The sequence below is a fragment of the Myxocyprinus asiaticus genome, chromosome 37 (genome assembly GCF_019703515.2).
Source record: "Myxocyprinus asiaticus isolate MX2 ecotype Aquarium Trade chromosome 37, UBuf_Myxa_2, whole genome shotgun sequence".
In the NCBI taxonomy this organism is placed as follows: Eukaryota; Metazoa; Chordata; class Actinopteri; order Cypriniformes; family Catostomidae; genus Myxocyprinus; species Myxocyprinus asiaticus.
In genome coordinates this window covers 27,974,892-27,999,487 of record NC_059380.1, presented here as the reverse complement: position 1 = coordinate 27,999,487, position 24,596 = coordinate 27,974,892, and the positions used below count along the sequence as shown (strand labels likewise).

Sequence of the window (24,596 nt, the reverse complement as noted above, 5' to 3'; positions counted from 1 at the left end):
GATTCTACCTTCTGGCACTTTGCCATTCCGACAGTAGAAAAACTGTTTGTGTTTTTTCTTTTTATTAATAGTAAATGGCTGAATAAATATACTGAAAAGAAAATAATTAGTTATATGTGACTTCACTTTGTCCTGAACAATAATGAGTGATATGAATGACAATTAAAAAAAATATATATTTTTTTTAATGACAAACCGATTTTGCCTGGCTCCCACTATTGTTTCACTACCATAATGGTAACTATCACTTCCCATGAGAAAATATGCATTTGTTGTAATTAACTATTTCAGACTTTTCTGAGAATGCTGTGGAAAAGAAATACATTATTACACAGAGATGGAATGTGAAGAAATTCAGTTTAAGATAGAAAGAGTACAAGAAGACTACATGTATGGACATTTTTATTTTTTTACTGAGAAAAAAAAAAAAAAAAAACGTCATTGACCTACAGAGCTGAAATATTCTTCTAAAAATCTTAATTTGTGTTCTGCAGAAGAAAGAATGTCTCACATCTGGGATGGCATGTGGGTGAGTAAATGATGAGAGAATTTACATTTTTGGAACTAACCCTTTGCTCTAATTGTTAATTTGAAATAATATTATTTTTAATATATAAAAAAAAGAAAAAACTAATTGCAGAATTAATTAATGATAATAACTTTGAGAAAATAAGTGACAAATTATGTTACTTAATGTTGGGGCTTCGTTCAGGAGTGGTTTTGGTTATTAGCAATAATTTATAATTATCAAAGATAATAATTAATTATTAAAATCAATAGAACATTGACTAGAATCAACATTAGCTTATTAATCATTCAAATGAACAATCATCAAAGATAACTATCAATTATCAAAATCAGTAGAATATTAATAATTATCAAAGACAATTATTAATTATTAAAATCAATAGAACATTGATTAGAATCAACATTAGTTTATTAATCCTTCAAATCAACAACCATCAAAGATAATTATTAATTATTAAAATCAATAGATCATTGATTAGAATCAACATTAGTTTATTAATCCTTCAAATCAACAATCATCAAAGATAATTATCAAAATCAATAGAATATTAATAAGGATTAATATTGCAGGGGCACCACCCTGGAATCAGGGACTAATAGCCAGAAAGTATTGTATTCTCAATATAGGATTGTTCTCTTAGGAAAATCAACTTCCGGAGAACATCGACATTCAAAAGGTAAATAATGAAGGCTTGAATCCGAGCACTGACATCCCCTGCCAGCCTTGACACAGGTGCATGCAGAACAATACCTAAACACTTCTCTTTAAAGTATAACAAAGTTTATTGATGCAGTAATATCAATTAATAATCAATACATAATTGATAAAATTCCGACTTCCAACTACAAACTAAACAGTAACATGATTAGATATAGTAACAGATAAGCCTATAATACATGAGAGGAGGGTAGGTGTGTGTGTGAATGGGTGTATGTGTGTGGGTGTGTGTAAGGAGGGAAGGAGTCACTGACCTATATATATAACTGGATTGCTCATAGAATTCTAAACGGCCAGCAGTAGGTGAAGCCACCGGAAGTGCTGTGGTGGCCATTTTACTATTCCCTACTGAAAGAGGGCATCGACCACCAATGGATGAAACTCTCAAGATGACCCGATGTGCTGCGTTTAACTGCGAAACAACGTTCACTAAAGGATGTGTCAAAAGTGTCCACAGGTTGTAATTTATACAAACTATGTACCTATTAAGCACCAATCAGTCGTTATCCCCATGTAGAGTGGGCATAATGATCATAATCTTTAATAGTCAACAGTAAAAATACAACATCAAAGTGTATAAATTACCCCTTTTTTAAAGCAAAAGTATACAATAGTGACATCTGCAGATTGTTACAGGATGCAACGTTTCTCTGCCTTCATTGTGTTTAAAAAAGTTATAATCACTCAGATCAGTGATTGTTAATAAAAACGTCTAGCTTTGTGTTGATATTGTAACTAGACAGTACCTCTTTAGAATAAATCCAGAAGAATCAAATATAAAAATGTAGTATAGTATATATACACACAAATTCATATGCAGTATGTAGTACATACTTGAATTTACCTTTACTTAATGGAATTATCCCATGCATTTGCATTAATTTCTGGAATATGTACATACCAGCTTGTGAGCATTTAATCACTGGCCAATCAATAAATCAATATTTCAACAATCCCCTAATCTATTAAATCATAATCAGAAAGAGGTTTATTGACATTTATGCAAATCATACATATATATTTGTTCAATAACAAAAGCTTCCAAGTACACACAAAAATTGACTATTAAACTGAACAATACAATAAAAATTCGAAGATATGTGGGGACAGATCTGTTATGGATTTAACAACAATCCCACAGCAAGGCAATTTAAGTCAGCTTTCAAAAGAATGGTAGCAAGACATGCCATCAGAACTAGTGGCAACTGTTCTTCACTGGTTAGCATAGTTGTACTGGAGGCAACACCTTCTGATATGTTGGCATTTCGGCAAAGTGACGTTCAGCCTGAAATAGAAGACACAGTGTAAAACATCACTGTAAGTCTTCCCAGCTTGTTCATGTTCAAAGAGGCTGTGGTGGGGTACACAGCAGGCTTTATAGTTAAAACAACTATGAAGAAGATTCAGTGCACTACCTGTTTATCAGCACTCAGTGTCGAGAGCTCTTCCCAAGATGAACTTGGACACACACTGATTGACATGAAGTCCCGAGGTGGACTTATCAGACCGTCAGACAGCGTCCTGAAAGTCTGCAAGGCAGCTGAGAGATTTATTCAACAGCACACACTCACAAGGCCCATCTCTGAATTTGACACCAAATTTAAATCCAGGGTCTCCACAAAGGTACTGGAACTCCATGGTGGTTCTGCATTCAAGGAACTTGAGGCACACATGTTCAATCTAGAACCATACAACAATCACATCTCCGTACTCATAAAGTGCAAGGCAGGAAGCTACACTAACATCAGGCTCCACTTCATTGCCAAGGAAACGTGCTGCATCACACACCAAATGGCTTAGGAAAACTCTGGGCAAGCTTGTACTGCAAAAAAATCTGTAAGATATAAAGATCAGTTCCTACTGCCAGCAACCCTCTCTGCAAGAGCCAAGCCCATCCCTAGAAATTAAATTTTGACTATGATTATCTTTTTTTATAACAATATGTAACAAAGACTAAAAAAGAGATGAGACGTGCATAATACATACATTAAAAGAGATAGTTCACCCAAAATGTAAATTCTGTCATCATTTACTCAACCTCATGTCCATCCAAAGCTGTATGACTTTTTCTGTGGAACACAAAAGATGATATTTTAAAGAATGTTTTTGTCCATATAATGAAAGTCAATAGTGACCAAAACAAGCTATTTTGCTCACCATTTACTTTCGCTATATGGAATACAAAATACCTTCATTTGGGTTCTGCAAAAGAAAGTCACATGGATTTGGAAGGACATGAGGTTAAGTAAATGATGACAGAATTTAAATTTTTGGGTCAACTTTTCTATTAACATTAAAAACACAGTAATTTAATAAGACTACTGGTATACTGCATGTTGCAAAAGTATCTACATTGCAAGTAAAAACAGACAGTATCATCTTTTTACTCAGTTATTGTTGTTTATTCTCTTACCTGTTAAAACAGCTCTTTAGTGAAGCCAGGCTGACAATTGTCTCCTCATACAGCTTTTTCCTCCTGTTGCAAACCAATTCCGGTTTTATCTAACATTCAATGGGATGATTATTGAAATCCAAACTGCAAACTTACCTTGTTTAACAATATCCATGTGCTCCTCATGAATTCCAATTGACCACTTTAGAAATTATGCCCATGAGTTGGGCAGTGTTCAGGCCTGCACTGCAAAAAGTACAAATCAAACAAGGGGAATTAATGCAAGTCCACATTATATTCATCAGTTGTATCACCGGTGTGGATCTGTAAGTAGATATCCAACTTGACCAAAAAAGCTAACTTGGTGAGCTACTGTCATTCATTTTGGTTATTTTCCTAAGCTAACGTTAGCTACATACCTAATATTCATTTAGCCTAAGAAAATAACCAGAATGAATGTTCAACATAAACAAAAGTTACAAAGCATAATTATGTATTCAGAATAAGCACTTTAAAGCCTGCAAAACATATGTTTGAAAATGTCTATTGATATCTTAACTCAGTTTCTTAAACTTGTTTCTACTGAGGTAACACGTGTGCCGCTGAGGTAATGCTGCTGCGATAAAGAGTAAACATAACACACTCGCACTTTCAAAAAGCAGGAAAAAAATGAGAGTCCATATAAATAACTGATTACATGTATAGGAAGATTGCATTGTGATGCTGTATATGCAGACTTCAATTTTTTATTTTTAAAGTGACCGGATGGGTAAAAATGTGTCACCAAAAACAGATGATTTCCCATTAAGACCCATAGGGAGTACAGAATGTTAGGGAATATAAAGATGGCGGCGCATTAGCTTAACTGTTGTGACATATTGAGCAATCCAGTTATATATATATATATATATATATATATATATATATATATATATATATATATATATTTATATATATATATATATATATATATATATATATATATATATATATATATATATATATATATGTAGATCAGTGGAAGGAGTGCACAAAATGGCAGGTGTGGCTCTCGCGGAAAGATTGTCACGTGAGATTCGCATGTGGCTGCGAATGTGGGCGGAGAGACTGGTTAATGGCGTCTGCCTGTTTAACGCGTGTCTCCGCTGGTAAGATAACTTAGGGACAAAGCTGGGCTCTATCGCCAAGTTATCTGTTCGCCAAATGTGTGTGCGGGTATGTTTGTGAGTGGTCGTGTGTGTGTGCGGTTAGTACGAGAGAGAGAACTGCCGAATCCGGTTTAGTGATCGTGGGAGAGACGGCAACCGTTAGTTTTATCACTCAGAGACACGGTGAACGGCTCATAATCCGTCCACTGCGGTCATTGGTTCTTTAATGAATAAACTCAGTGTGCCAGTCTCACCTGCGGAAATGCACAAACAGCCCAACGTGGTTGGATGACAACACAGCAAATCTCATTCGTGGTAACAGTAAGTTACAATAATACCTTGAGTATTATTAGCAGACATGAGCGGACTCGGTGATCTGTAAACTGTCCAAGCACTAGTACACTGTACTAGTGCTTGTACAGTCCATAAACTGTCTGACCAGATGTAAACCTCTTACTTGAGTTGCGCGAGGACGCAAGTAGAATGTGTGTTTGTCCTTTGTTTGACTCCGATTCGGTTCCTCGAAGCACGGGTGATGATGGGAGGCCTTTTCCTCACTCTGTCGGCGGGCGGTATGGTGGCTGATTCTTGGCGGCTATATCAGCGAAGTCAACTTGGTTGAAGAAGGAAGAGAAATCTTCTTCACTTCTGCAGGCAAAAGGGTGAGACGCGGATTGCTCGGCGGTCTCCTTTGGATCCGTTAGTGTGCTCGGTGGAACGCGGAGAATCTCGGCTCATCCAGCCAGATGGAGATTGTATGACCAAAGTTCAGGTACGTATGTTACTTCCTTGGGCAACGAAGCTACACCTGGGAGCAGCAATTAGATGCAGCGCATACTGTCGCTGGAAGCAAGGCTTAGGAGGAATCTCCGGGGTTTTATACTCTCGATGACATCATGGTTGAGGGATACATTCTTTCATGCATTTCATCCAATAAGAGTTGAGAGTTCGATCCTTCAGAATTTCACACCTAGGTTTAAAGTGAGCAAGGCTTGTTGGGATCTGTAGTCTGTTTGGACTCCCTTTGTTTGATTTTGGCACCATTTTTGTGTTATTAGGCTTTGAGTGTTCCTACAGGCCGCAGTCAGGCTTTATGACTGTGTGTAGGCCTGCCTTTGTCTACAATCTATCTGAGCACATGAGGCCCAACAATATCGTATATTTAGCTGTATGGAATATACTGTATTGTAAATAGGTCTATCAGTTGTATAGGACAGAAGAGAGTAAAAACACACACATGTTCATACACTGAAAGCTGCGGTATTACATCGCCCCATTATAATATTAATCAATAAAGCAGTAAACAGCTGATTTAAATGCTTATGATAGTTTTGTCTTCTCTAATGTTAACCATTTAAAATTTGCACTGAATTTCGAACTTAGCGGCTGTTTGTTTTTCTTCAACTTTTACGTTACTAATGCTATATGAACGACTTCTCAACTGCCCAATCGCAGACCGCTTGTAAGTAGCTCTTAGTAGCCAGTCCAAATGCAGGAGGTGGGACCTGCCAGAAACCGGGTGGGAAAAAAATAAATAAGGCTACATCGCGATTTCAATGTTCATTCATGCCATAATGCTGCATTAATGGATATCATACCAATGTCTCAGAGGTCAACGTTTGCAGTTTTTAAAGAGTTTTGGATGGGGTTTCCCCTAAAAATGTGCTTACTGTAAGTGCTGCTTTTTACAATTGTCACGCTGGTTTTTACACATTAATTTGAAAATGACAATGAATAAGCATGTAATATTACATGTTTTTATGAGTGCTGACCACTTTTCATTGTGTGGCTAGTATTATTTCTGCATTGTGCATTTAAATTAACAGTGTTTACAGAGTGGTCTCACAAAAACTCTTTTTACCTCAAAATTTTTTTATTACATCTGCAACCCAAGTAAATTTTCTGATCTAAACGGGGAAAAACAAATCTATACTGAACATTTTCTAATGTCTGGTGTGTCAAAAGTGGTAACGTTTCAAAGCCGTTTTATATGCAACCATGGGGGGGGGGGGGGGAGACAGACAAGAGGACATTGTAGATAGCATATGAACCCGAGGAAATAATATTTACCACTTTGTTTAACTTAAGTTTCTATGCCATTGATTCATACTAAGGTGAGACTGATGACTATAAATAAAATAAGACCAGATATTTTCCTAAAGCTCTGTTAAATCCTCTTGACATGAGAGGAGACATGCTTGAATGGCCAAAGTAATTCCATATGTTTAGAGACTGGTGTTTTCCTACCATTTCTACAAAAGGGAAGGTTCAAATATAATAAACTAGACAAACTCTGATGATGGCTTGACAAGGCTTGTCTGAGAGTTTAAAAGTTTCAAGTTTGAAAGTTTATAGATTCCACTCCATTTCAGACTTCTGTCTATGGGATTTTAGACCAATTTTAAGGTCCACAACAGGAACACTGTAAGTCCTATATCAGTTAAAAAATACAGCAACCCAGTGGCGCAAAGAGTGTACACTGCATACCTTTGGCAATACCTGTATTTTAATATAAACTCTGTTTTTAAATGATTAGAGTATTTCTGTGTTGTGTGAGTATACTGTGTGTGCGTGTGTATATATATATATATATATATATATATATATATATATATATATATATGGTAACTTGATGTTAAAAATGTATTTAAATTAATAGGTGTCATTAATGTTCCTTTTATTAGGCTACTATGAAAATTGTTAATACTTTATTATTACTCTAACTAATAAACTATTTCATAATACGCAATAAACTGTTAAGCATTGTATAGCTAATATGAGTATAGTAATGTTCACATTAACATGTTATCTTGTATTAACATATATAGGCTACATAAAAATTAATGGTTATTTGTTTTATTTGTGTACTATAATGTGCTTTTCTGTGTATAGTGAAATTGTTTTCCTACTTAGAAATATAAATTGAAATGATTTGATATCATGAGAAAAAGGAACCACCGACAGCAGTAAAAGGCACAAAAAAAAAAAAGAAAGAAAGAAAAGAGCATCAAAAACTAGCAGGGGTGCTAGTTGTCATTTTCTGCAAATAAATGCTCTAAATGACAATATTTTTATTTGGAATTTGGGAGAAATGTTGTCAGTACTTTATAGAATAAAACAAAAATGTTCATTTTATTCAAACTCATACCTATAAATAGTAAATCCAGAGAAACTGATAATTTTGCAATGTTCTCATAATTTATTCCAGAGCTGTATATACACAATTCACTCAATGGTGCTGCGGCATCGCGTTAGTAGATTTAAAAAGTTCTGGGTCAAAAGCCTACTCATGTTCTGGCAACCATATGTATCATCACTTATTTTAGGTGGGCATATGCAAAATCCTAAGATAGGTGGGCATGCCTATACATATGCCCTAGAATACACTACTGGTGTATACTCTACATAGACCGAGAGTGTAAGGTCAGGGAAATATGCACACCTGCTAGCAATAAAAATATTAAATATGTATCTGTAACGTATGCTGGAACTGCTGACAATGATGGCAATGACGAAGACGTTAAGATGAAGAACCCAAGTGCAGTTTATTTACAAACGTGAACCAAAAAACCCTAACTAGAACCATTAACCATAAACTTGACTATAACCTGACTTGACTATAACCTGACTTGACTATAACCTGACTTGACTATAACCTGACTTGACTATAACCTGACTTGACTATAACCTGACTTGACTATAACCTGACTTGACTATAACCTGACTTGACTATGCACATACCCATTCACATTCAATACTTGACGACTACACAATGGAAAACATGAGGCTTAAATACATGGACATGGGGGAACATAAACCAATGAACAAACAGAACTCATAACAAGCTAATTAAACAATAAACCAATGAAAACATGACACATGAACATGGAGGGAAAACAGAAATCACATGACAAGGGAAACAGGAACTAAACATTTCAAAATAAAAGACATGAATCAACAGAATACACATGACAGTATCATGGATTGGGACTCCTATAGCAGGCACCCCTACAGCAACCGTAGCCAAAACAATGTGAGGTCTGTGCTGAGTTGCTGTATTGCATTTAGGTTCAAAGCTCTAGGTGGAGTAAAATAAAATTTGAAGAAGCTAAAATTTTGTAATAGGCTATATGCTAAACACACATACATGAATATGAATATATGCTCATAGATGGTTTTCACTGATATAAACATGCATGTGGATTGAAAATAAAATATATGGCTATATATATACTGTATATATATATATATATATATATATATATATATATATATATATATATACACATATACACTACCGGACAAAAGTTTTGAAACACTTGACTGAAATGTTTCTCATGATCTTAAAAATCTTTTGATCTGAAGGCGTATGCTTAAATATTTGAAATTATTTTTGTAGACAAAAATATAATTGTGCCACTTTATTAATTTATTTCATTATAAAATTAAAATGTAATAAAAAAATTAAAAAAAAGTTTTTGAAATTGATGACTTGGACCAAATAATAAAGAAGAGCAGCCACTAAGTTCCCAGCATATAGATGGGAACTCCTACAATACTGTTTAAAAAGCATCCCAGGGTGATACCTCAAGAAGTTGGTTGAGAAAATGTCAAGAATGCATTTCTGCAAATTCTAGGCAAAGGGTGACCACTTTGAAGATGCTAAAATATAACACAGTTTTGATTTATTTTGGATTTTGTTTAGTCACAACATAAGTTCCATTTATGTTATTCCATAGTTTTTATGACTTTACTATTATTCTAAAATGTGAAGAAAAAAATTATAATAAAGAATAAGTGTTTCAAAACCGTTGACCGGTAGTGTATATATATATATATATATATATATATATATATATATATATATATATATATATACGTATACAAGGTTTGAAATTAACTTTTTCACTCACCAGCCATTTTGGCTAGTACATTTTTAAGTTACCAGCCATTCAGAAGTTCTACTAGCCAAAACTGAATAAACCATGTAATTAAAGATTCAAGTATATTCAATATTAAATTGTGGTGCACCGATCAGGAAATTTGAGGCTGATACCGATCACTGATTTTTTAACACTAAGATCGGCCGATACCCTTTTTGTTTTTTTAAAGTGCCCTTAGCAACACGTTTGCAAGTTATATTCTGCAGTTATGTTTATGCCCCACACAGTAAAATTCCATTAATTGTGAATTGCTAACATTTATTTGTATAGAAAACAGTTATGAATAGTTCTGTTGTCAATATCAAAGGTCATTATGACATACTGGTGACCAGTAAAAACCATGTGGGCACAGCAGAGATACATTCAAAAATAAGAAAGTTGTCTATTGCTAGCTCCAAAAATGCTCCTGTTAGGAATCATTAGTATTTAAGATTTGTTTACCGCCTTTGGCGTTTTGTTGCAATACAAATCACTAATTATTAAGCAAATGCGTGTAGACGTGGTGCAGTTATTTAAGGTTAAACAGTTATATCTGTTATTAGTGGCATTGTGACCAACATCAGTCTGATTTAAATTGGGATCCTCAATTAAATTGGGAATAGCGCTGAGATGAGTGACTGATGAGATACTGAGAGCACCTGGAGAGCACGCATGTTTCATTGACACCTAGAGCGCTCGCGTTGAAGGGGGAGAAGCTAATAGTGCTCATGATCACTCAAACAGTCTCTATCGCTCAACACAACATCTGATTGTCACGACTCACGTTACATCACATATACTCATATTTATATTTGCATGTTTATTTGTTGTTTAATTCATTTTTATGCCCATTTGCAGTCTCTTTATCCTCTCCATGCTCACTGTGCAGCAAGTCAGAATAATGTATTGACTCTAGAAAACGGGCAGCTTAATATTCATACACGTTATTCATGTTTTAAAACAAACCGGCATATTCATCTAAATTACAGCATGTCTGAAAGTTCAAATTTGTGAATGCTTAGAATTAGAGGTCTGCATTACCGCGGAACTCCTGCAGGACCTACGGGACCCAATTAGATTTCTTGCAGCGTGGGAATAAATTTTGGTGTTAAAAGCGGGAGCAGACGGTACTTCCATGAGATGTGGACGGGAGCAGGCGGTCAGACAATAGCCTGAAAAATCCGATGTGGATCTCTTTTTTTTATTTGATTAATTAATGAATGCATATATATATATATATATATATATATATATATATATATATATATATATATATATATATATATATAATTTTTTTATTTTTATTTTTTTTACATAAAATAAATGTGCACACAGCACAGATTGTGCATTAAATTATCCAATATTTAGAGCAGTCAGGTAGTCAGGAGGGCTTTAGAGGAATGGCAGAGCAAAGCACACACTGTCCGATGATAAACTCGGACTAGAAAATGGTCAATTTAGTGTTAAGAATCCAACACCAGGCAAGTCAAATTGGCCTAAATTTCACATGTCATATGATAATAGCAATAACAGAAAAATAAAGCGTTCTTTGTGTACACTTGTGTACACGGTTTTGTTGGAACAGGAGCACTCGGGAAGAAAATCACTGCAGGCAGAGAGCAGGTGAACATGGAGTAAAATTCAGTGGGAGCGTTCGGGTATGGTATAGAAACTTACAGGATCGGATGGGAGCGGGATGGAAAAACCAGTCCCTTGCAGACCTCTACTTAGAATTGCCACCAACTCACCCTCCAGTGACCACACTAAGCTGAGCAAGCGCTCATTCATTAGGGTAGCAGTGTATGCACGATGCAAAAAAGATCAGTCCTGAATCTAGACACGACCGGCCGATCGTGGATTTAAGACGAAAATCGGCCAATCGATCGGTGCACCCCTAATATTAAATCTGTATTTCATGGGGGAGAGTGGGGCACAAACTAACACTTTTTGGCTTTCTTAAGTTTGTGTAAATACACTTGGGGTTCAAAGTATTTTTCTTTGTCACATTAATTTTACATGTCGGGTACAATATGTGGTTTTGTTTCATGAATACAGCATATCTCTTTTTTCGTCAGTGGTGGGTGGGAGGTTCAGAAGTATGAAACTGAGGAATAGGAAACCTGGGTGATATGTGGTGAGGGCTTATGCTAAAGTAGTATGCCATATGGAACTGGTGGCACTGAGTTACCGAGAGATACGGTGCTAGTGTCAGTAGGGCACTGAGTACGCATCTCGGTGCCAGTTGGCCAACGGGCTGGCGCGTATGGTCGTGCCGAGGTATTATGACATATAGTACCCTGGTTGCAAGTAATTTGTGAAGGAAGGATGTCTGGATGGGAAGGCAAGGATGAGAGGCGTTGGAGGGGATCCGGTGTCCAGCTGCGGGGGGTGGCAGGGAGATGTCCCTGACCGCTGCTCCACCACCAGGAGATGTTTTGGGATTAATGGGGTGAAACACTGAAGATAGGTGGCTCCCGGCTGATGACCCCGCAGCTGGGCTGAAGGCACTAGTGGAGGTGCAGCAAGCAATAATGCCCGGCAGGTTATTACAGCTACTTGTGCCTCTGTTTTGTCATAGGCCTACCTGGAAAGAAGTGAAGTGAAATGTTACAACGGGGCCACATTGTAACATGATCATATGACAGGATAAAATTTCCCTCTGTATCAAAACTTGAATAAACACTAAAAACAGAGATGAAAATAGAACTTAGAGATAACTTTCGTGTGAAATTATACTTTTGCTACTGTAAAATGAACTTTTCGTGATATCTTCCAAAGTTTTTGTTAATTTTACCACATTTTTTTCTCTACACGTTGATATGGCAACAAGTAAACAAATTAAGTTTTGTCTTACCAGTGTTTGTGGAAACTTCCATGTGTGTTACAACTAGCCCTGCGTTAGTTTGTGCCTCGCTCACCCCTGTTATTCAGAAATGACAGGCAACAGCCGTTCATCAAAGTAATGAATTTTGCAGTGGACACTCTCCCTCAAATTTCTTCTCACCTCCTCCGCTATGCATGAACAGCTTTGTCTGGTTGACATTCCTGAATGTTTTCCCTACATCCAGGCCTTTCAAGACAGCATCTTGCTGGAATTTCGAAGAGTATTTGACCGTTCAGCCGCGTATCTGCACCATGAGCACTCTCGGAGCACATGCAATGTAGCACGCACACACTCAAAGCTGCCTGTCAGTCAAATGGTGCGCTGCTGCAGAAGCGATTAAATAAAAAAAGTCAATCTTTGTTCTTTATTTGTGTCATTTCTCTCTCTATTCTCTTTCCCTTTGACCTGTTATCGAGATGTAATGGGGGTATGCATACTGCCGGTTGGGAATCACTGAGATAGATGGCCTGCATTGTGTAGATAGAACTTCGAATTTTTAACCCGTTGGCAGGTGTTAATTTCAAATCCTGTGCATATATATATATATATATATATATATATATATATATATATATATATATATATATATATATATATACAGTTGACCACTGCTTTATGATTTAAATGTTGTACCGACCGCCAGTAATTTCCAGAGTGCAAACTATTCACCATTTGGTGAAATTCGCCATTTTTAATTTAAAATATGTCATGTACAGTATGTGATTTGTATGTCATTCATAATTGTGAATGTGAAAACATGATTTTCAGCAAAACAGGCTTAAGACAAAGAGCAAATGTGTGTGTATTGTAAAGGAATTGAATGAATGTGGTAATCTGGCAGGCTTTCAAAGTAGCTTTTTAGAAAATTCTCTTGACATTGTCTAAGAAATGTATCTACAAAAAATAAAAATAAACAAATAAAAAATAAAAACACAAAGTAGAGTGTTATCACCCAGATCAGAACTACAACATGGTAAGACCTGTGACTTGTGACTTCTGTTGTGCTTTTAGGTTTTGGCAAGGACAGTGTCATATTCTCAATGCAAATATTATTTGGTAATAATTTAAAATCAGTTTAAGATTTTCTAAATAATTTCTTTACGTCTTTAATTCTGAATTTCATACAGCATCTCCTAAGAGTCTTCTTTTAAAAGAGACATTTTCATTTTATTTGAAGTATATGTCCTTGTCAGGTCTGTGCTCAAAAAATTAGCCACCAGTTAAAGGAGTATTTGACCTGAAAATTGAAAATGTACTTTTACTCACTCATTTACTCACCCTTATGTTGTTCAAAAACCCATATGCTGGGTTTTTTTTTTTTTCTTGGAACATAAAAATAGATATTTTAAGCTGCTCTATTCCATAGAATAACGGTTTATAGTGAGCAAGAGCTGTCAAGCTTCAAATACTATAAAGCACTATTAAAGGTTCAGTATAAAGACATCATAACAGTAGTCAATATGACAAGTGCACTATATTCCAAGCTTTCTGGGGCCATACAGCATCTGTGTTGTATGGACTATTTTTTTTCTCTTTGGACCTTGACAGCAGTGGTCAATATGAACTGTTTTTGTATGGAAAAGGGCAGTGTTAGGATTCTTGAAGAAAATATTGTGTTAAGATTCTACTGGGAGGAAAAAACAATGAGGGACAACTTGTGGGCAGTAAATAATTTTGTGTATTTTCTTTTTGCTAGCCAACTGACACAGTCATGTAATTTTACAGATACATCATTGATGAAAATAAATTGTATTCATCTTTTCTTTGAGACAGCACAAAAATGAAAGAAAAGATTACTGAAATAGCCAAATTGCTAGCAATGCAGACATAGTGTTTGTCTTGTACTGAGTGAACTTTAAAAATACATGTATATTTTAAAACCAAAAATTATTAAATTTTGGGCATTTATTGCATTTCAAGCCTTTATTTGGAAAATTATTGCATTCAGCACCTTTAATATATTAAAGGACCAAAGAGGACCATTATATTTGTGACCACAACACCTGTGACACCCCCCCCCCCCCCCCCCGTGTGAATTGGTGTGTATATCCCTATCTCCAAAAGGTTGTCTGACCAGTTATCAGTATATACAGCAGAAATAGTGGCAGCCATTATTACATTTCAATCGGTTGAAGAGGTCAGACGAGATAGGGTGGTGATATGTACTGATTCAATAGCTGTCTTGGAAAGCATACAATCAACAACAAATGTCAAAGAAGATTTACTCATTGAACTGTACCATAGTTTATTTAGACTTCATAGAGGTGGTATTGATGTACAATTTTGTTGGGTACCAGCTCATGAGGGACTGAAAGGAAATGAGTGTGCTGATAATCTAGCAAAAGGGCATTGCAAAAGGAAGTAACATCACTAGTTCCACTTGGAAAAGGAGAAGGAAAAGCTCGGATTAAGAAGAAAGGAATGGAGATATGGCAGAAAAAGTGGGAGGAAGACCAGAAAGGATGGGGATATCATAAAATAAAAGTCGGTCATAACAAAGAACTATAAAGAAAGGAACAGAAGGGAGGAAATCATCATAACAACACTCAGACTGGATTACACAGGATTAAATGGCACTCTGTTTATAATGGGGAAAAGGAACAGTGATAAGTGTGTGAACTGTGGAGTTATAGAAAATGTTGAACATGTCATAGTGCATTGTACCATGTATGAAGTGGAAAGAGAAAGTCCGAGATAAAGTCCGAGAGGTGGGAAGGGAATGGGATCTGATGGGGTACTGGGAACAGAAGGAGAGGGAGAGGGGGTTAGAATCACCAGGAAGGCACTGTTTACTTTCTTAAATGCAGTGGCGGCCCGTGCATTTTAAGTCTAGGCCTTTAGTGAGATTCATGCCATTAAGAAAACACCATTTCACAATGAATAAGACACCGTATACCTATCATACATTACTTGGCAGCCAACTAATAATACCAATTGACATTTTAAAAACACATCCACGCACAAAAGCCAGAACCAAGGAGGTCAAATACGAAGAAAAAGCTATCTAATATTTGCGATTTAAATGTTGCTTGCAATAAATTATGTTTTGTCAGGGTACAAGGTTACTTTTCAAAACTTGATCCGACACTGAATGCTCAAGCAGCCTAATTTACACTTAGAAAACTCCTGATGTTGCTATAACAATGCAAAAAGCACCTACCAATTTCTTTGAAGTGAAAATCAGCACTCCTTTCCTGTTTAATTATTCAATCGCACGATCATGCAGAACATCTCAGGTTTTTAAATCCATAAGGATCTCTCTCAATGGCAATAACAGCAGTGATGACAGCCGACTCGTCAGCAAGAGCTCCCGCTCTTCGCTTTCAAATTACATACATCACTTAAAGCGTGATTGTGTCACTCGAGGCCAGCTAGAAGGCCTGGACTGGGACATATCCTAAAGACCACACCCACCAAGAACAAATAAATCAATCTGATTGGCTGATGAATCAGACAATCTGACTTTAGATGCCTATTCACTGCAGTGTTGAGGGATTCTATGGAAATTCTGAAGGCCGGACCGGGTGGAGCTCAGACTCATGCGCTGCTTCGGGCATGCGATTTGTGAAACAGTTGTCACACTTATAGGAATAAATTCTGATTGGATAAAATTTTGTTTTTTGCTATTTGTTTGTAGATGAATTAGGAGTGGAAAGCGATTGAAAATACATAAATGCAAAAAGGTCAATGAGAATGAAAGGATGAAAAAAGATTTATTTATTAGGCATGTTACGCCAGCAGAGAAGGCTTTGGTGGCCCTGAGAAATCGCCACTGCTTAAAGCTAGGGTGTGTAATCCAGAGAGGCTAGCAGTTAGCAAGCTAGCTTTGAAAGCATAGAGACCGCCCTCGCTCCAGAGGTGTCTCCAAAGCTACGCCTCCTCTATCACACATGAACACACACACACAGAGCAGGGTCTAAGTGCAAGGAGGTGAGACGTGTTGGTAGAATCGATCGCAACGGTTTCCTTTTACTGGTGGTTCAGGAGGAGTAGCTGCGGTTCGCCTTCCATTCTCGCGCTCTCTCTGCACAGTGTCAAGGAACCCACGCTGATGACGTGTTATTGTCTGCGCGAACAAGTTGCGTGGCGGTATGCAAATATAGATTGACAGAGAGGAAGGACATCCTATCATTACATTCGGACCGAGTGCAGTGATTGGTCGATCATTTTTTAGTCCTGTCCCTTCCACAGAAGATATACTGTATATATATATATATATATATTTTTTTTTTTATTATTATTTTTTTTTTACATTTAGACCACTTAAATTATTGATTGCTATCAGGATGTGAAGAGACTTTCAACCAGTATAACAAAAACATTTTCTGGGAAAGATTGCACACCCTAGCTTTAAATGATACAAGGCTGGTGGGCAGAATTTAAGAAATAGGGTAAATTGACATGATGTTACACACTCTTGTACAGTAGGTGGCAGTATGCACCTTAAAGTTGTTTGCGATCCGCCAGTAAACCGAGAGAACAAGAAGATCAGCACTTGTTTCCATCTCCAGTCGGACATATTATTTCAGAGCACAATATACAGAATCAGCATGGAGGAGAGTGCACAGCGAATATTGGAGTATTTGACGGAGGTAGAGGTTGCGGCAGAAGATATACTTACTGACAAACAACAGGTATGTTTGAGTTATAACAGTGTTAATCAGATTTATAATGAGAGATGTAGCTTAAATGAATAATACTTACAGATTGTGGATCTGGACCTGCGGAGAAACCGGAATCGAGAGGCACTCAACGCTTTACGCAACCATTCAACAAACGGCAAGTCCAAAATATTATGTTGTGTTCGTTTTGCAATATTATAAGCTGTTATGTGGTTCTTAATGTTGTAATAAAATTAAATCTCATTATTATTGTCTGACTTATTTGCTGTTGTACCCCAGGCAATGTTAAGGTGTGTTTTGGAAATATGTTCATCAAATTTCCCCAAGAGAACACCAGATCCATGATCCTTAAAGGTCAGTGTGCTGTCTTCACAATTGTTCTCTAAATAATATATTCACATTTTCATTTTACTGTAAATGACGAATTTTGATTGATCTCTTTGTATTTTTCGCTTTTTGATATATTTCTTTACAACAGACCAAGAGCAGCTTGACAAGGAAATAAACGACATCCGCAAACGTCTAAAAGCAAAAGTAAATCGCCTCAATGAGATACAAGGTACAGCATTGTTACCAGTCTGATTCTTGTCCCAATTAACAGAAAACACAACTGGCCATATAACGTATCTAACAGTATTTTGCTGCAAATTAATCCGTCACTATGTAAAAGATAGCCAAAATAGGTAGATGGCATCATGAGAGGTTGTGCCCTCATTCTCAAAAAGTAACAAGCAAAACTAATGAAGGTAAATGAAAAATACGACCCATGCTACATTTTGTGAACCACTGTCGTAAATGTCTCAAGTTTACTTTATTTTCTGCCAGAGTCAAAAATGTGTTACTACTGCCATATAATATTAGCAGATACCAGAGCATTTAAAGGAATAGTTTACCCCAAAATGACAATTCTCTAGCACAGATGTGTATGACTTACTTTCTTCTGTGTAACACATGAAGCTTTTTAGAAGAATGTCTCAGCTCTGTAGGTCCCTACAATGCAAGTAAATAGCGGCCAGAACTTGGAAGATCCAAAAAGCAAATAAAGGCAGTACAAAAGCAGTCCTGCACCTACTGGGCAGGGAAGACCATTTATAGTAAAAAAAAAAAAAAAAGGACTTAAATAGTTATGTTTCTCACCCACACCTGTCATATTGCTTCAGAAGACATGGATTAAACCACTGGAGTCATGTGGATTACTTTTAATGCTGCCTTTATATCCTTTTTTGAGCTTCAAAGGTTTTGGGTGAGCTAACCCTTTAATCTTCATTGTTTTTAATTGTTGTCTTAAACAGGTAAGCCTGAACTGAGAGGATACAATCTTGCCCCTTTGAGCAATGACGAGATTAAGGCAATTAACAGTGTCCTTAAGAAATGATATTTACTGACTCCTCAGTCTGTGCTGACTCTGAGGGGAACACATACTTGGACTGAACTGTTGTGTGCATTGGAACTCTGCAGTGTCTGCAAATAGCCTATGATGTTGCAAACTCAAAAGGACTAAACAAGTATTTTTTTCTTGTGTTTCATAAGGAAGGCTTTAATAATGTGAAAGCTTACACATACTGACTTTATTGATCAGTGCCTACCTGCTTTTTGTGGTCAATTATATATATATATATATATATATATATATATATATATATATATATATATATATATATATATATTAAAAACATGAACTGAAAAAAAGCAAAGAACAATGCAACTGATTCTTTAATGGGTATATCCACAACTTGTAGTCTGTATGTTGTTACTTACAGGTTCTGTTATAAAGAGCAACCACACAAAAATGCTAACTGTTCAGAAGTGCCAGACAAAGTCAAAACCCCTTTTTTAAGTGCTTGTTTCTACTGTAATTATCTGAGGTTTACATGTGCAAAATTGTAATGTATTGTGCTTATACTGAATAATAATTATAATAAATTTGCATTTCTGATTTTTATGCTTGCCTTGTGCATTTAGTGTATGATTTAGTTAATATTGTGTTTTTCTACTCTTTTTCTCATGCTGTGAACAGAGTTATCTATACATTAACCTCTTTAAGGTGAAGTGTGTAATTTCTGTGCCACTATGGGAAACTTCTGTGCATGGGAAAGTTTTATATTTAGCACTAGGTTTGATAAAATCCTGAGCTGACTTTCATATTCTTACTCATATAAATAAGATTTATAGAGAAATGCCTGGTTATATAATCACTGGAAATTATGGAGGGAGGGGTAGAACTGAAGAAGACCTGTAATCCTTTAAGATGCTCTTGCCTCTAGGTGGCAGTGTTTCTTTATTAATGGTGCATGTATGTATTTACTGTCGGGTTGACCATTTAATGACTGTATTGGTAAGTGCAAAGCTCTTTACTATTTAGAGTTTTTTTTTTTTTTTTTAATATATGAGAAGGCTAAGATGATATTAAACTAATATATATTACACACACACACACACACACACTACCGGTCAAAAGTTTTGAAACATTCTTTATATATAATTATTATTATTTTTTTTTTAGAATAATAGTAAAGTCATCAAAACTATGGAATAACATAAATGGAACTATGGGAATTATGTTGTGACTAAACAAAATCCAAAATAAATCAAAACTGTGTTATATTTTAGTATCTTCAAAGTAGTCACCCTTTGCCTAGGATTTGCAGAAATGTACTCTTGACATTTTCTCAACCAGCTTCTTGAGGTATCACCCTGAGATGATTTTTAAACAGTATTGAAGGAGTTCCCATCTACATTGGGCACTTATTGGCTGCTTTTCTTTATTATTTGGTCCAAGTCATCAATGTGTGTGTGTGTGTGTGTGTGTGTGTGTGTATATATGTTAATATACACACACACACACACACACACACACACACATATATATATATATATATATATATATATATATATATGTGTGTGTGTGTGTGTATATATATATGTATATATATATATATATATATATATATATGTATATATATATATATATATATATATATATATATATATATATATATATTAACATATACACACACACACACACATATACAGTATATATATATATATATATATATATATATATATATATATTTAGCAAAACTGGGAAATAAAAAAACAAGTGACTGCACTTTATAACACCATGAAAGCAGATTCATCTGTGATGATAAACATTTAAACATGAGGGAAAACAAAACATGAACATTAAATGACAGGAAATGTTTTGTGTTTGAAGACATTTTGCCAGGTTGTGTGCAGCGGTACAGTCCTGGCTGCTGTCCAGTGTGATGAATTTATGAGTCAGACAGAGGTGCGAAACAGAAGTCTGTTCTCAGTTATATAATCCCCAAACAAGACATTCCACTTGAGGAGTATAACATGTGAAAACACTTTCAACAGGTTCATACAGTTATACAAAGCTGGCCTTATCTTCTCTGCAGAAATGCTGCTGTGATATTGGACAGCCATGGATTTGTACTTATGACAGATTGATGTGACATAGTTCTTGAAACTCCTGTTAAAACTGAGCAAGACCAATAATAAATCATCTCTCATGTGTACAGTTATAATTACTGACTAGCAGAACTTTGGCCAGGTATGAATCATAGCTGAGATAGTCTGATCCAGTGCTATTTGTGCCCCATTATTACAAACATATAATTGAAACACTTCATTTGCCAAAGGTGAAGTTTGAACAGAAGACCACAAACAGACAAAAATTCACTGTCTGTGCGTTCATGACTCAATATTTTAATGCGAGAACCTGGAATGCGATCATCTTTAATTGCTTGAAGAAACTGTCGGGCTGATTGCAAAATGATGTTTAATATTTTCAAATGATATGGAAGGTACTGTCAAATAAGATGGTGATAGAGTTGTCTCATGGCAAATGTGTTATGCAAGAAAAATAAAATGTTATCTACAGCATGTAATCCTGCTTCAACCGTTGGGTAATTGTTGCAGAAACACTATTGCTTTTGGATGTAGAAGGATGCAGTGACTTGCATTTTCTTGTCTCTATCCAGCACAGTGGCTGACTGTACTTAACAGCTCTTTCAAGACTTTATCAAGTAAACAACAAATCAATCCATCATCTTTCATACAATTCTCTTTGGGCTTCTCAGTTGCCTTTCCAAAGTGGTTAGAAGCTGGGCAGCTCCCTGCTCGTCTGATGCATTGGAGAAATCCTGCTGTTTTCCACTTATTTAGTTCTTAGAATTCCACCCAAATCTCCAAACTAAAGACTAGCTCCTTTGTAAAGCTGAGGATCTAGTTATTTATATTGTTCTGAGGTTGTTGAAGCCAAGTTGATTGCTTTCTTGAGATGTTTTCTCTGTAAATACCTCTGTATTAGCATCAGACCTCAACTGTCCTGAAGACTTGGCGTGAAATCTATGCTGATATAACCTCATGACCACTGTACATGCCACAAAAACAGAGAGGCAATATTTTTCTGTGTTAATACGATGGAAAGTAGCAAATTAAAACCACTTCTGGACCTTCCCTCAAGATCAATGTGCACCTTATTCTCTATGTCAGAAATCAATACTAGACTAAGTCTATAAAGACCACTTTTATTGTTTCTTCCCAAAGGCCTTGTATTTCAAGCTGTTTGTTTTGCATGCTGATTTCTCTCATTATTTAATCACCCTCATGATATCACAGGTGTGTATGAATTTCTTTCTTCACTAGAACACATTTGAAGAAAAACAGAAAAATATCTTAGCTCAGTAGGTCCTTAAAATGCAAGTGAATGGAGATTTCTCCTTTTGAAGCTCCAAAAATCACAGACAGTCAGCTGTTGAATTAATGTCTTCTAAAGTGACACGATCGCTTTCGATGTGAAAAAGGTAAATATTTAAGTACTTTTTTTTTTTTTTTTGTAACTCTAAATCATGATTCCAGTGAGCAGCGGTATGCATGTGTGACATAATTGCATTGGCATTCGAAACACGTGTTCTTTGTATTCTGTTTCTTTACTCACAATGGTGTGTTTGTTTGTTTATCCTGGATGTCTCAAACAAGTGGAGAACGTGAGAATACATCTGTATGCATGGCAAAGTGAATACGTCACACGAGAGACCGCTTAGACTCCACCCTCTCGTGAAATGTTGGATTATAGTTAAAAAGTACTTAATTATTGATCATTTTTCGCACAAAAGGAGTTGTGTCACTTTAGAAGACATTAACTTAACCGCTGGAGTCGATGACATTTATGCTGACTGTCTGTGATTTTTGGAGCTTCAAAAGAGAAAACTCTATTCACTTGCATTTTATGGACATACTGAGCTAAGATATTTTTCTGTTTTTCTTCAAATGTGTTCTAGTGAAGAAAGAAAGTCATAAACACCTGTTATCATGAGGGTGAGTAAATAATGAGAGAATTTTTATTTTTGGGTGAAATATCCCTTTAAGTTTATTGTAATTGCAAACAACAGGAAAATGTGGTGTACCAGACAATGACATTTTTGAATGCATCATTGCCGATACATGAACCAACCATAATCCAATACAGTCTCAGAATGAAGCCAAAGTTTATGGAGTTATAGAGAACGCATTCAGCATGAAAACTTTTCCTTACCTTTTTCTTCAAGGTAGAGCATAAATTAGATTAAATCGCATTTCTACATTGGAATGCATCCTTAATCAGCCTCAAAAATCATTGTTCATATTGCAGCATGGGCATGGATTTAAACCCTTTCTTTTGATTGTATATCTTTTGCCCATTTGTGTTTGAGTTCAGCAAATTCTCTAGGGAGCACCATCCTGGGATTCATTCCTGTGGTTTTTACAGTATGTGCAAACAAGAGGCTTTGCAATTTTTTTATGGAAGCAACTGAAAATTTCTAATAAGAACTTGTTTTGTGAAGCAGCTACTGTTATTTCTCCTCATTGTCTCGCTGTACTAAGAGCACGTTCATGAAAAATTTGCACCCATTACTGGTTTTGGCAGCAGTGCAAAATTGTTGCTGTAGTTTAAACACAGGCCTAATGCTTTTCTCCACTGTGTGAGGGCATGTGGAATGGTAAGATGAGATGTTTATTGTGGATGTACAGAAGAAGGCCATGGCCAGACTTTAAGAAACACTTTAGCCTAATAAACAACCTTGCCCTGTAGTTGCCCCACAGTGGTATCTAAAGAGCTACTAAGAACACTACTCACCATGAGCTCCATTTTGAAATTCTGTTGTCCAAATACATGCCTGGGGCCTGGGCTAAACCTTGCAGTAAGTTGTTATTGTTCTGCACTCCAATCAAAACTCTCAAAAATCCTTCCTGACGAGAGGTCAGAGTCAGAGTGGGTGATGTTTGCCATTGTTATTGTGTATTGTGCTATTCATCGCAAAATAATAAAAAAAAATTAAATAAAAGAAATAGCCACCAGCAAATGGTGGTGATTGAGACTGTTTAATATTACATACTCTAATAATGTCTGGCTTTATGTGTGTGTGTTTTTTTTTTTTTTTTTCACACTCAAAAGTAGATTAAGGCGCTTAAAGATAATGTCTCCTATCCCAGTTTAAAAAGCAGGGAGGAACAACTATTAGTATGCCATTCATAGGTTGATTACCCTGAAAAGTGTAACAACACTGTGCCTCTGTGACGCTATCAAAACATTGCTCTGTTTGTCTGAGCATCCTGACCAACCCCATATAGCAACAATGAGGGCAAAACAAAACACTGAAAGTGAACTATGAAAAACAGATAACACAAGAAAACATCTTGGTTAGTACACTACCGGTCAAAAGCTTTGAAACATTGACTGAAATGTTTCTCATGATCTTTAAAATCTTTTGATCTGAAGGCGTATGTTTAAATGTTTGAAATTAGTTTTTTAGACAAAAATATAATTGTGCCACCATATTAATTAATTTCATTATAAAACTAAAATTTTATTAAAAAAATAATAAAGAAAAGCAGCCAATAATTATCCAACATAGTTGGGAACTCCTTCAATACTGTTTAAAAAGCATCCCGGGGTGATATCTCAAGAAGTTGGTTGAGAAAATGTCAAGAGTACATGTCTGCAAATTCTAGGCAAAGGGTGACTACTTTGAAGATGCTAAAATATAACAGTTTTGATTTATTTTGGATTTTGTTCAGTCACAACATAACTCCCATAGTTCCATTTGTTATTCAATAGTTTTGATGACTTTACTTTTATTCTAAAATGTGAAGAAAAAAATTATAATAAAGAATGAGTGTTTCAAAACTTTTGACCAGTAGTGTATGTGTAACAGTTAAAAGATGGACAAGGAGGCGGGAACCGGCTGAACAGACAACATAAAGTTTTAATGCAAAACTCAACATAAAACAAACGTAAACAAACACACACATGCAGCGTGGCCACGTGCGTCTCTCTCCCTCTCGAACGGGCGTCTCCGGCTCCCCTTTATCTTGCT

The 24,596-nt window shown here is 35.9% G+C and overlaps 1 protein-coding gene across 1 annotated transcript; it reads left to right on the top strand.

The window, feature by feature from the left end:
• Nucleotides 1–16,953: 16,953 nt before the first annotated feature.
• On the top strand, nucleotides 16,954–18,862 carry pdrg1 (p53 and DNA-damage regulated 1). Its single transcript, XM_051676596.1, has 5 exons — nucleotides 16,954–17,226; nucleotides 17,299–17,371; nucleotides 17,494–17,568; nucleotides 17,693–17,773; nucleotides 18,507–18,862. Exons 1-5 carry the CDS (start codon nucleotides 17,029–17,031, stop codon nucleotides 18,587–18,589), a joined length of 510 nt encoding a protein of 169 aa, XP_051532556.1. The 5' UTR covers nucleotides 16,954–17,028; the 3' UTR covers nucleotides 18,590–18,862.
• Nucleotides 18,863–24,596: the final 5,734 nt, after the last annotated feature.